The sequence below is a fragment of the Panthera pardus genome, unplaced genomic scaffold, assembly GCF_024362965.1.
Source record: "Panthera pardus isolate Hobbes unplaced genomic scaffold, ASM2436296v1 HiC_scaffold_6, whole genome shotgun sequence".
In the NCBI taxonomy this organism is placed as follows: Eukaryota; Metazoa; Chordata; class Mammalia; order Carnivora; family Felidae; genus Panthera; species Panthera pardus.
Genome location: NW_026526991.1, coordinates 122,281,340 through 122,294,411, shown reverse-complemented (window position 1 = coordinate 122,294,411; position 13,072 = coordinate 122,281,340). Strand labels below are relative to the sequence as shown.

General features: G+C 39.8%; 1 protein-coding gene across 1 annotated transcript in view; it reads left to right on the top strand.

Annotated features, from left to right (window-relative positions):
* The window catches only part of PLXDC2 (plexin domain containing 2), a 448,391-nt gene extending 435,674 nt beyond the window's left edge, over window positions 1-12,717 (top strand). Inside the window, 1 exon segment of the mRNA XM_019460620.2 lies at window positions 9,147-12,717. Coding sequence (XP_019316165.1) covers window positions 9,147-9,263 — 117 coding nt within the window. The 3' untranslated portion in view covers window positions 9,264-12,717.
* Window positions 12,718-13,072: the final 355 nt, after the last annotated feature.

The following is a 13,072-nucleotide window of genomic DNA, read 5'->3' as shown; positions in this document are numbered from 1 at the left end:
AAGAGAAAAGTAATCACTGACTTCCCAGTTAACAGCGTGTGATTCTTTGTGGCTGGGTTAATCTGAACATGTGACCTTTTTCTGTAGTCGTTGGGACTGCTTAGGGTCTGGAATGGGAAAACATAGAGGATGAGGATTTATGATTGGGTTTGATTGTCATACCAATGAGGATTGATCGTCAGAGGAGGGAACAGGCAGTAAGGTGACTGGCGGGCCACCATGGAATTCAGGCCGGCAGAAATTGGGTAGAGCCTGGATGAGACCAATGGAAGGCGGTGACCCACAATCTGAAGGATTTAGAGACCAGGCTGTGGAGGGAACTGTTTAGAGATGAGATAGAGAATGAGCAGTATAGAAGACGTAGAAGTGGATATTTTCAAAAGATGGGGACTTTTATTCTGCTCTCTGTCTTTATAGTCAGTCTGCCCACAAGCGTCTACGATGACCCAGATTCAGTTGAAGACCGCTTTCCTCAAAATGCATGGAATTCATTGTCAGATACTTTCAGCAAGCAGATACTTGATTTCAAACCTCTTCTCCGTGCATTTATAGCTTGTACTGTTGGTTAGCTCCTATTCAAGCTTTTGTAGGCAAATATCTTATTTTCCTTGAATATGCTATAAATGCCTTGAGTTCAGGGCTGTGTCTTACATATCGGTGCTTGTATAGTAATTTTATTGGCTGACTGAATGCATTTACAGCCACACGCATTAACTAATAGTCACTCTCTCCCGTCATCCTCGCTTGGGGCAACAAGATGGCCAATAATGAGTTGAAGTCAAGAGGAGGAAAGGAAGTCAAGCAGAAAGCTTGTCACTCAAGAATCTGGAAGCTTGTGTCCCTCATGGGGCATAAACAATAGAGCAAGATCTATGCAAGTCAGCACAAACACTTATTTTCAGTCTCCTTGTGCACCACAAGGTGAACCAAGGGAAGGGCATTGAGACCAATCTGTCCCTGCTGCAGGTAATAAGGGGGTGCATGGTCTATAGAGAATGGAATAATTATAATAAACCTGGCTAAAACCAGGTTAGTGTTTCATCATCACCGTGTGCCTGAAATTCTAAATTGTGTCAAAATCTTTTGCTCCTCTCATCGCTAGCAAGTTGATTCAGTTACTGTCGAGTTTTACCAACATAGTTTATATGTAAACTTCCAGTTAGTACAGTTTTATGACATATCCTTTAGTAAATACTGTCTTCTATATGGAAGTTAATTCAAAGAACTCCGGGTTACACACACCTAACCCCTGATCGCAGACTCAGCCACATGCATTCATTTAGGGAATAAACTCATGGGAATCTGGAGTCTTTTGCGCGTGTTCAGGCTTAGCGGGTCTCCAACCCATATAGCGCCACATATGTCTGGGTTAAAACGGTAGATTCTCATTCAAATAAGAACTTGAGAAAAAGAAAATAAAAACGCATGCAAAAAAATAAATAAAACAGCAGATTCTAAGTGAAGCAGGATGACACTGTGGTTGAGAAGGTGAAGTCAGGGAACTTTAGTTGCTTCCTTTCTGTTACCGCAAAGCACAGATCATTCTCTTGAACATTGCAGAGTTGACTCATTTGGCAGTATTCCTTCATGTGTCTTTTTTTCAAAAATACATTAAGTCATTTGTGTTTTCTCTTTTTTTATGGTAACATTTATTTCATTTTTCATCTGTAATGTTTGTCACTGGCATGAGTATATCTAAGAAATTTAAAACAGGAAGATTTTCAACTGTCTGCGTTTCCCTTTTGGCCATTACTATTATTCATTTCATTTTATGGTTATTACCAAAAATAATGTTGTCTTCAAGAGGAGGGAGATGTCGCGTAACATTTATTCTAAGAATACTTTAGCTTTAGGGGCACCTGTGTGGCTCAGTCGGTTAAGCATCCTACTCTTGATCTCAGCTCTGGTCTTGATCTCATACTCACAAGTTCAAGCCCCGTGTTGGGCTCTATGCTGGGCATGACACCTACTTAAAAAATAAATACTTTAGCTTTGGGAAAATGACGTGAGTAATATGATGATTTTGTTAATCCCAGTGGACAGCTGTTCTCTACCTGCATTGAGATAATTTTCATCTTGGACATGTACTCACTATGAGGATACTAACCGATTTTTCAGGATCATCCATAGGACAGTTCTAGAATGAAGACAACATACCCATGGAAAGTGGTGATTATAGGTTGGAGAAGAGGCAGCTATAGGACAATAAGACAACTTCCATGTGAAGAAAAGCAATGAAAATGAGCTGAAAATATGTAAAAGAACACCCAGGCTCTGCTTCATACAAGAGTTATTACTTGTAATTCTTGGCCACAGCAGAAGACAGACAAATCAATTTGAGTTACTCTTTTTAAGGAAAAAGTGACTTACAATTCATGGAACAAGGAGGCACAGCCCCAAATAGGAATAGTTTATTTTAATTAGATTACAAGTTTTACTGGCCGGGGCCCGAAGCCATTGTGTTTCCCTATAGATAGGCTTGCCAAATAAAATATAGGACACAGATAAATTTTAATTTCAAATAATAAACGAGTATTTTTTAGTAGAAGTATGCCTGATGCAGTATAGTTTTGGGAAATTATTCACCGTTTATCTGAAATTCAAATTTAACTGGTGTTTTGTAATATTCATTTGCCCAATCTGGCAGCCCAGATTTATAACTTAATAGAACTTGTGTTGAAAGAACGTTCAACACAAATTAAAGGGCATAGAGAATAATTTGCATTTAGAAGTAATGAAAAAGAAAAAGAAATTCCCTCCCCTTGGACAGTTCGGTGTTATCACAGCTAAATACGTATGGAGAGGTTGACCCAGATGTGTGCACGCATGTTCAGTTCCCACAAAGGTCCACTGGAGACACACAGGAGATCAAACATCAATATTTCTTCAACCACCCACTTTTAAAGAATGCTCCTGTTTGAAGAGCCTGTAGACCGTCATCCCCGCTTGCTATTCACTGTGTGTGGTGTGGACCGACAAGCAGTGTCAGCATCGCCTAGGACCTTGTTGGAAATGCAGGGTCCCAGGGCTCCCCCCAAACCTGAATCCGAATCTGCGCTTTAATGAGATCCCTTGTGACTTGTATGCAGAGCTAAGTTCGAGAAACGTGCATTTAGTTCGATAGTTGCCAGAACATGCCCTGAGATAGTATGGGATGCAGAGGCTCCCTCGGGACTCAGGGAGGGTTGTGCAAGCAGGGCGCTGTCGTCACAAGGAAGAGAAACCTATTCTCCAGGCTGCTGGTGGGGCTTCCAGGTAACATTTCATGGGAGCAAAGGCTCAGTGGCTTAAGGGTTTTTTTCTTTTTAATTAAAAAAGAAAAAAAAAAGTTTGAGAAACAGCAATCTAGTTCATTTTTACCTCCCAAGCGGGGAAACCGAGAAGCAGCGAAAACAGACGGCTTTGCCTCAGTGCTGTGCTGGGACGTGCCAGGTCTGTGATGCTGTGCCAGTGTCACCATCCCAGCCTCTGTCCCCTTCCCTGCAGTTCACCGAAGGAAACGGCCCGAAACACTAACAGTTTCGGAACGACTGCTTGTCAAGCGCCATCACACATCACTGGTGTTTTCTATCTGGGCCTCGAATGGCCACGTTTGCCCCTTTCCTTTAACGCTCCCACCTAGTAACCTCCTTGCCAGAGCTCATCTAACCCACAAAACATCTCTCTGCTTTGCGTGCAGTTCTGTACACGCTGCTGACTGAGGGCGCCCTGCAGGTTTGTTTGTGGATATTTCAGCTAATTATCTTGCCACAGACCATTGAGACCGATCTGGATGACGGTTCAATTAATAGTTCTGAGGGAGTCATTAGGGAAAATACCTGTTCGCACAGCCCACGCCAGTGCCGACGTCTCTACATGAACATGTACTCCTGAATGTGATTAATCACATAAATAATTCTCAGAAATGGAAGTAGAGATCACCCACGCATTACACCCAGCAATGTTTTAAGGCACGACATCCTGAATCCCTGTAATGAATTAACATTACGGTCTGGTTTGAATTTTTCAATTTTCAGCGTACATCCAGCTCTGTTAGCAAGTGACCCCGTGGCCCCTATCAGTTTCTATAACAATGTGAATTAGCCATTCTAAAAAGAACACAGATTTGGACATATCTAAAGCCTCGAGTAAGAAGTATAAACGCCAGGTTGTGACCCATCATGCTTCATGGCAAAGCCAGACATCATACCCAGGTTTCTAGACTTCTTGTCTTCTGGATAGGTGCCTCATACTATACCAGCAACATTCAAGATTTTTCTGTGAGAACTAAGTCATCAGTCATTCCATTACGGTCCTAGAACTACCCTGTTTTTCTCACTCATAAGGAAATCTCTGAACTGCAGATTGACCTAAAAAAGCAGTTTCAGCTAGGACTAATTTGTATAGATTTCCATTAAATCTAGGAATCCTGGAAAGTTAGTGGAGGGAGGCACGAGGGAAAACGGTAGAAGAACCATGACACGGAAAAGTTTTTCAAGTCCTTTTTGTCTCCCCAGTGTTAAAGTGAGTTATCTCAGGCAAGCGGGTATGAGGATCCTGTGATTTTAAAGATTTTTTTTTAATTTTTTTAATGTTTATTTATTTTTGGAGAGAGAGAGAGAAAGCAAGAGAGACAGAGTGTGAGCAGGGGAGGGGCAGAGAGAGAGGGAGACACAGAATCCGAAGCAGGCTCCAGGCTCAGAGCTGTCAGCACAGAGCCCAACGCGGGGCTTGAACTCACGAACCGTGAGATCATGACCTGAGCCAAAGTTGGACGCTCAACTGAGGCCACCCAGGCTCCCCCCAAGGGTCCTGTGATTTTAGAGGAAAAACCTTCAGGTATTAATTTACAGACGAGGAAACAAAGTGATTTATTTAAGACCATTAATTGGGGGCACCTGGGAGGCTCAGTCGGCTGAGCGTCCGACTTCGGCTCAGGTCATGATCTCATGGTTCATGAGTTCAAGCCCCGAGTCAGGCTCTGTGCTGACAGCTCAGAACCTGGAGCCTGCTTCAGATTCTGTGTGTCTCTCTCTCTCTGCGCCTCACCTGCTCACACTCTGTCTCTCTCTCTTAAAAATAAATAAGGATTAAAAAAAAATTTTTTTTAAAGACCATTACTTGATTTGTGATATGTGAAAGCATTTTAGAAAGGAAGCAGAATTGTGGTGACGTTACGGCTCTTTGTTCAACGTTTTTAAGGCTAAGATTGAGATATCAAGGAACTGTCAAGGAATGTAAAATCAGATCAAATTTTTAAGACTCTGGTGTGTGACATTCGTTGGATTTTGTTATAAATTTTAAGGTATTATTATGGGGGAGAAATGCCCTTCCTTTTAATCTAATCGAAGTCTGTAGAAGCAATTATAATTTTTTCACTTTTGCACAAATAAAATACTAGTGTTGAGTAATTTTGTGGCTAGATTATACCTATTCTATTTTGTTCATCATTAGGATGTTTATTTGACACCTGTGTTCAATCTTACCTTTTCAACCTCCATTGAAAGTCCCTTTCTTCTGAAATGGTTGTGTCTTCCATATGGAAAGCGTGTTCTATACTTTCTTTGGTCACATGTCCTTCAACACAGCAACCGGCACCATACTAGACATTTCAAGTGTTTAGTAAATAATTTGTGTGTTCTCTTTTGGCCCAATAATTCCACTTTTGAGCATTTATAAAAGGAACTGACCAGAGATATTCGCATCAGGTTATCAGCAAAAATACTCATTATAAGATTATTTCTGTTGCCAAAAATTGGGGCGGGGGGAAGCCTCAGAATCAAATTGACTATATAAATGATTCAGTTAGAGGTAATATGCTCTACAGATATTTAACATAATACTGTACAGGGATAGTTTGTAAATACTTTTCAGTGTGTGCTTAAGTGCAAAAAAAAAAGATTTTATAAATCTTTGTGATTTATGTGCAGTGATCTCATGTTCCTAGAAATGGATATAAGTGACATACACCGATAGTTGAACCAAAGTACTTGTAAATGGTGAGCTCTCTAGTCATTTTAAATCTTGTTGGGGTATTTCTTTTTTTTTTCCTACAATGAGTAGTAACAAGTTAAGAGAATTTTTTCTTACGATATGCATTTAATTCAGAAAATAAGTTTGTACTGCGTTACGAGTGGAAACTTCACTGTCCGACATTTTTGCACTTTCTATTTTGAGTACCTCTGTGATGAGCTCACAAAGCACACGACAGACTTGACCAGTAATCCTCCAGTCTTTCACCTAAGACAGAAAATTATCAACTTAATGATTCTGACTTATTAACGGGATACTGAAGTTGCTGGTAATGTTATATGTTTAAGACTGAAACAAACATAGAACCATGGTCACAGGTTTCACATGAGTTGTACTCAGAAACCATTGGATTTGAAGACCCACATGTTATAGTAAGGAGAATTAACATTGGAAGTGGGTAGAATCTCATTTTAAATCTTGGCCCTGCCATTTGCTATCTTTACAGCAATGTTTGTGCAAAATGTAAATGATTCCATTGCATTTTAATGCGATTATGTCTGTGAAGCACCTAGGGTAAAGTATGGAGTACAGCCAAGAGCTTAATAAAATCTAACGTCCACAAGCACCATCATTATCATTTCAACAACTGTGCTCCTTTTATTTAAAAAAAAAAAGTTTTAGTTAGACAAATTTGACATGTCACACTGTATAAATTTAAGTTGTATACCACGCTGCTATGATCCATTAATAAAAGGTTGTCACAATATTAGCACATTTTATACTTACAGTAAGTATTATCTATATTCAATATACTATACATTAGATCTCTGTAGCTTAACAGTTGTTACAAGCTTAACACCGTCAGTCTTATCCCTCCAGCTCCATCTCCTATTAACCACTGTTTCATTTTTTAACAGGTTTGCCCGTTTTAGACTCCACATGGAAGGGATACCATACAGTACTTGTCTTTCTCTGACGTATCTCACTTAGCATAACGTGCTTAAGATCCATCCGTGTTGTTGCACATGGCAAGATACCCTCCTTTTTCGAGGCCGAGTAACATTCCCTTGTGTATACGTACGTCTTTTTTACTCACCGATCCATTGATGGGCATTTCCGTCATTTCCGCCTCTCAGCTATTGTGAATCATGCTGCAGTGAACACGGGAGTGCAGATACCTCGTCAAACTCCTGTTTTCATTTCCTTTGGGTGTCTGCCTAGAACTGGAATGGCTGGATCATATGGTAGATCTATTTCTAACTTCTCGAAGAACCTCCATATGTTTTCCAAGGTGGCTGCGCAAAACTACAATCCCACCATCATTGCACAAGGCACTGTTTCAGTGCGTCTTCATTAGCACCTGTTGTCTCTTATTTTTTTGATGATCATCTGTGCACCTTTGTTTTTTAAGTTTATTTGTTTTGAGAGAGAGAGAGAGAGAGAAAGTGCGAGAGGGGGAGGGGCATAGAGAGAGAGGGAGTCCGAGCATCCCAAGCAGGATCTGTGCTGTCAGCACACAGCCCGATGCGGGGCTCGAACCCGCGAACCACGAGATCATGACCTGAGCCGAAGTCAGAGGCTTAACCGACTGAGCCACCCAGGTGCCCCTGTGCACCTTTTTAAGTCACCTACAGCACAGTGTCTTTATGTGTGCTGGGTTGTACATTAGGCCTCGTTCACAGGGCTGTACTTGCCAGCTGGACAGGTAGAGATTAAGGGCAAAGACATAGTGGTGCTATTGACTAAGAGAAGGACGAGGGCGGCCATACTCCAGAAGCCCAATTATGAAGGAACTGAAACCAAAGTGGGGGTTCTAACCACTGAGCACAGCAGCAGATTGACATTTTTCCACATGCCGGAGTGATCAGGAGTTACAGTGTGCATCTCCCTAAAAATGTTCAGTGTTTTTCCATCGATGATGAGTTTTAGCTCCAACAAAGACACCCTCTCTTTGTCTTCACTTCTTTTTCTGGAGAATAAGGATCATTCCGTTTCACTTACACTGTTGGACTTCATCGGCTAACAAATATAAAACATTCTGACCACATAATGTTACATAGGCAGTAAATAATATTAGTAATAGGCGGAATGTAATTGCCTTGATTGGTATTTTTCCAGAAAGGAGAGCTAATACTCATTCCTACCTGATGTGAAAATTCTTCTACACCCATTAATCATTGCCCGTGGAATGGAACTGGCAAATCTAGAAAGCTGCCAAGTGCCAGTATATCTACACTGATATTTAACATTTTTCACATTAAAATTCTTTAGGTAGAAATAAATTGTAGACAGAAATAAACCTCCTTCAGTACTCATTGTCTCATATACTCCAACATGGCAGGCACTCTGATAAATGGAATAATCGTTTCTAGTGTCACTGGGGCCGTGACATGCGTTTTAGTGTCTTTTGCTGCTATAACTTAATAATTCATTTCAGCACTTCTATTTGTAAATCAGAGAAGGTTTGTTTGATGGACAGAGCGCTGGGGAGAAGTGCACTTCCTTTGTCAGAATAAATAAACCGTATTTTAGGATTACTGTCTACCTGTGCAATTATTCGGTTCATAGGCTTGAGATTGTCTACGCCCTCTGATGTTGGATTCTGTTTTCAGGGCACGACATCTGTTCATTTTCAAGCACAAAAAGTCACGTATGGGAAGCCAGCTTTATAAATAATTTCGTAAGGTATCATGTGATTTTCCTTTTAGTTTGTTTGCCAGAAAGTCTAGCACCTAAGTTGAAGCCCACTTCTAAGAACGGTGCAGAACTGTATGGCCTTGTGTTTTCGAGCAAATTAATAAATAAAATGAAGTGATTTTTTTTTCTAGAGAAGAGGACATGTCAGTGGCTATATATTTCAGGAGATTTGTTTTTTGTTGTTTTTTTTTTTCAGGAGATTTGTTTTTTAATACAGTTCAGTGTTTTCTCGTTGTACTTAGACACTTATAGAATCTTTTAGACATAAATATGCATGAGGCGTAAACTGTGACTTTGAGAAACTGTCATTCCTATGGGGGAGGTGCCAACAGTATCATAATCAAGATGCAAGCCTGTGTAATTCCAGCTTTGGTACTAATATGACATAATTCGGTGCAATGCAAAATTTAATTCAGAGGTTCATCTAAAATATTTGGCGACTATTTTTCTTATGCCCATCACCCTGGTATTCATTATTTTTGCATTTTCTGTTTCAGAGACGCCCAAGCAGATGGCCTGCGATGAAGTTTCGAAGAGGTTCTGGTCATCCTGCCTATGCTGAAGTTGAACCAGTTGGAGAGAAAGAAGGTTTCATTGTATCAGAGCAGTGCTAAAATTTCTAGGACAGAACAGCACCAGTGCTGGCTTACAGGTGTTAAGACTAAAAATTTGCCTATACCTTTAAGACACATACAACACACACACACACACACACACACACACACACACACACACACAGGAGCCCTAAGCTGCTGTAGCCTGAAGGAGAGGAGATTTCTGGACAAGCCCAGCCCAGCCCAGGAAGGGGAGAAAAAAAAAAAACAAACTAAAGTTTATGCAAGGTACCACTGACCGCTGAACATAGAATTCCCTAATGGGATGAATCTATAGTTCACTCAGAACATCTCCTGTGGATTTATCAGAAGTATGACAAGATTACAGTGCTATTGGCTTAGGTGCAGGGTTGCAAAGGGATCGAGAAAAACAATAATAATAAAGCTTTAGTTCATGAGGGATCTACACCTTTGCTTCAAATATTCTTCTCTAATGTCTCAAAGATAACGGTGTTCCAAAGCCTGAACCCTTTCTCTCAAAAGAGCAATGATGAATGTTTCAAGATTGCTAAGAAAAATAACTGACTCCTGCAGGAGCAAAAACAAACAACAAACAAACAAACATAAAACGAGAGATTTTCTATCTTTCCACCAGACGTGTGGCAAAAGGATTTTGTTTTTCTGGTCTAGATCCAATGGTCCCAACAAGTTCATTACTTTACAGAATGAATCTTTTATCCGTGCAGGACGTTCACACTATGCCTCCCTCTTCCTCGTTAATGAATGTCCTTTCTATGGGCTGTGACAGAATTGCCAAACTCAGCTAAGGATTAGGAGAGAGGGAGTGGCACGTGAGGTTTTCAGCTCTCCTGCCTCGGAATAAAACACTTCATTATTTTTAAAGAAACGTTGCCTCCATTTTCCCAACTATGAAATCCTATGAAGCCACAGTTGCTCTTGGCTGAAGGAAACAAGAGGAAACAATACAAAGACCTCCTTAATTGTTTTTCAAGCAAAAATGTTAAGGAATTCTAAACATATGGGGGATTTTTGGCTTTTTTTTTTTCCTTTTTACTCTGTGCCGGTTCAGTACTAAAGGCCCATTTCATTGTCGATTCCTGCCTGAGAAAGCCATTCAAGTCAGCATATCCCTGGCGATAAAAAGAATGAAAGAACCCTGCTGAATCATACAGTAATTTTCTTTAAAGCACATAGTAGTTACATAAATATATATATAAATATATTTTTGTTTATAACTAACACAAGGCAGGCTCTTGTGACTCAAAGAGTGCATTTTGTCATCAAGACAAAACAAATGCAAAGTGCGTTACTGCATACTTCCATAGAGTTGTAAAATAATCCTTAATATTAGAATATTTTTATGTCGCTCAGCAAAAGTGGTTGGTTCAATTAGTCGCAGTGCCGATCATTTTCCTGCCTATTTGAGCCACTCTTTCATTCATATCAACCCCTTCCCTCCCTGGCTAAATAAAGCAGAATGCTCCTTAGATGGATCTGTCATCTGCCCCGTCATCACAATCCAGATTTTGAAACTTCTCCATGAATGAGAAACAGTAAGGCATCGCTTGAGGAGGAAAGTGGTTAATATGTATACTGAGCTCCCAAAGTTGAAATTCAGGTACTGTGTGTACAATTTCATCCACATCTCGACCCATGAAGCTGACATCCTGTGCCAAGAAGTTGCAGGCGCGTATAGGGTCCAGTGTCCCACATTTGCAGATTCAGGTATCCGGAAGCAGAGATGTATTGTAAGTAGCACTTTACTAACGCTTAGCATCTGTACCCAGTGTCTACCTTGAACGACATCAGTCTACTAACAGAGTATCGTAGTTTATCTTCACAGCTGTCTGATGTAAACTCGTGCCATCTCCCATCACATATATTTTGCTTTACATTTTTAAATACTTGATGAGGATGATACTTTTTTTCCTAACCTGCTTAGTTAATCATTGAAGAAAAAAAAAAAAAAAAACCTAGCAAGCAAGATGATTGAAGGATGTGATGACAATCTCTGCTGTAGCTGCATTCAGTCTCTATGAAATATCCCAGCTTATTTCCGTGGAGTAGGTTTGGTCGGCTAGCAATAACCAAATGACATGCCATTGTGACTGGTGCAACTGGTATTCTACAAAGACATAAGGAACAGGTAGACGATTCCTTTTAGGATAAGATGACGCTTCTTCCACTAGCTTCTGTGATAGGCGTGGCTTCCAACAGCAGTTGATTGACAGTTCTATAAATCTTGTGTACATATCCAACTCCTTACACAGTTCTTTGAACTAGCAGTGTTCTCTTTATTCCCTTCAGAGCTTATCTTCCATTTTCTATTAAAAGAATTGACAATTCTGTAAACAAACAAACCAAAACCAAAATGAAACAAAAACATAAAACTCTGTATTGTTCAGTGAACTAAAGCACCAAATAACAGGGAAAACTTTGGAAGTGTTGAGAAAACTTCCTCCCGAAACTAGAAGTTGAAGGTGGTAAGAAGTTTCTGCTGTATATGAATCTTTTAGTGGCAAAGGGAAAAGGCTTGCTAATCCCTTTTTTTTTTCCTGAAATTTTTATTCTGTTTTGTATTTCTGGTTTGATCCTGGTGCCCATTTACTGCAAAGGAAGAGCAAACGTACATGATGTTTCTGGAAATTCAGAATGGACATTGATGCTTTGGACTTTACATACATTATGTATTAGAAAGGATGCATCTGTAAATCGCTTAAATACTATGAACATAGCAGCGAGAGAATAACAATTTTAAAAAGTAAGAATAGCAAAAGATACATACAAACTTCTGAAGAAATCAGGTAGATGGTGCTACAGAGGAAATAACATTTGGTGATTAGTTAAAGGTATTAAAAGTCAAGGAAAAATATCTTAAGGCAACCAGATGGCACTGACCACAATGTTGGTTTGTTTGTGAAGCATTTGGACTTTTAAGATATACTAACAAACAGAAAACTAAAGTTCAATGATAAAGTACAATTTACCCCCAATTATTATTTTAGTTTGAGATACCTAGGGCATTTGCTTCTCTCTCACAGGTAGCTTCTAGACTTGTGCTGTCCAGTATCATCTCCACAAGCAAAATGTGGATACTTAAGTTTAATTAACATTAAACTTTAAAAAAGTTCAGTTCTCCAGTCACTAGTCATATTTCAAATGCTCGATAACCACATGTGGCTTCTTGGCTTCTATATTGGACAACACGTAGCATTCCCATCATTACAAAAAAAACTCTACCACTCAGTGCTGTAGAGGTCTTTCCTTTTCATTCCCTCTCCTTGAACAAAAAGGAGAAGGAAGAAAAAGAGAAGATTTGGAAGTTCTTGGGGATATCTAAGTGTTTTTGATCTCGGAAAGGCAGCATGGTATGAAGAAAAGAATGCCAGCTGACACAGCTTTGAGTCTCCACTGTGTTCTCTTGGGAAAAATCACTTTAACTTCCATGAGGTCTCAATTTACAATTTTGGAAAATAAAAATATTTTTGTTCTGTCTCCCTTGCAAGGTTATTATTATGCAGATTGGCTTAAGGTACCGATGTACAGACTTTTAAGACCTTATGTCAATGTTAACCCACATAAAGCACATCCTTGGTCCAGCATCAGCACAAATTTGCATTCAGAAGAAAACAAGTCCATCAATCCTAAAAGCATTCAAAGACAATCAAATCGATACATGTCTGGAGAAAATGCCAAAGGAGAAATTGCTCAAATTTTTTCCCCATCTTAATACTTTCTCTTCGTATTTCCTCTACGTCACGTCTGTCCCAACTTTTACTTCTCTGCCATGACAAAGTCCCTGTGGGTATCCTTCGGCTAGCTCGATTCTTTATTACATTAGTCACTTA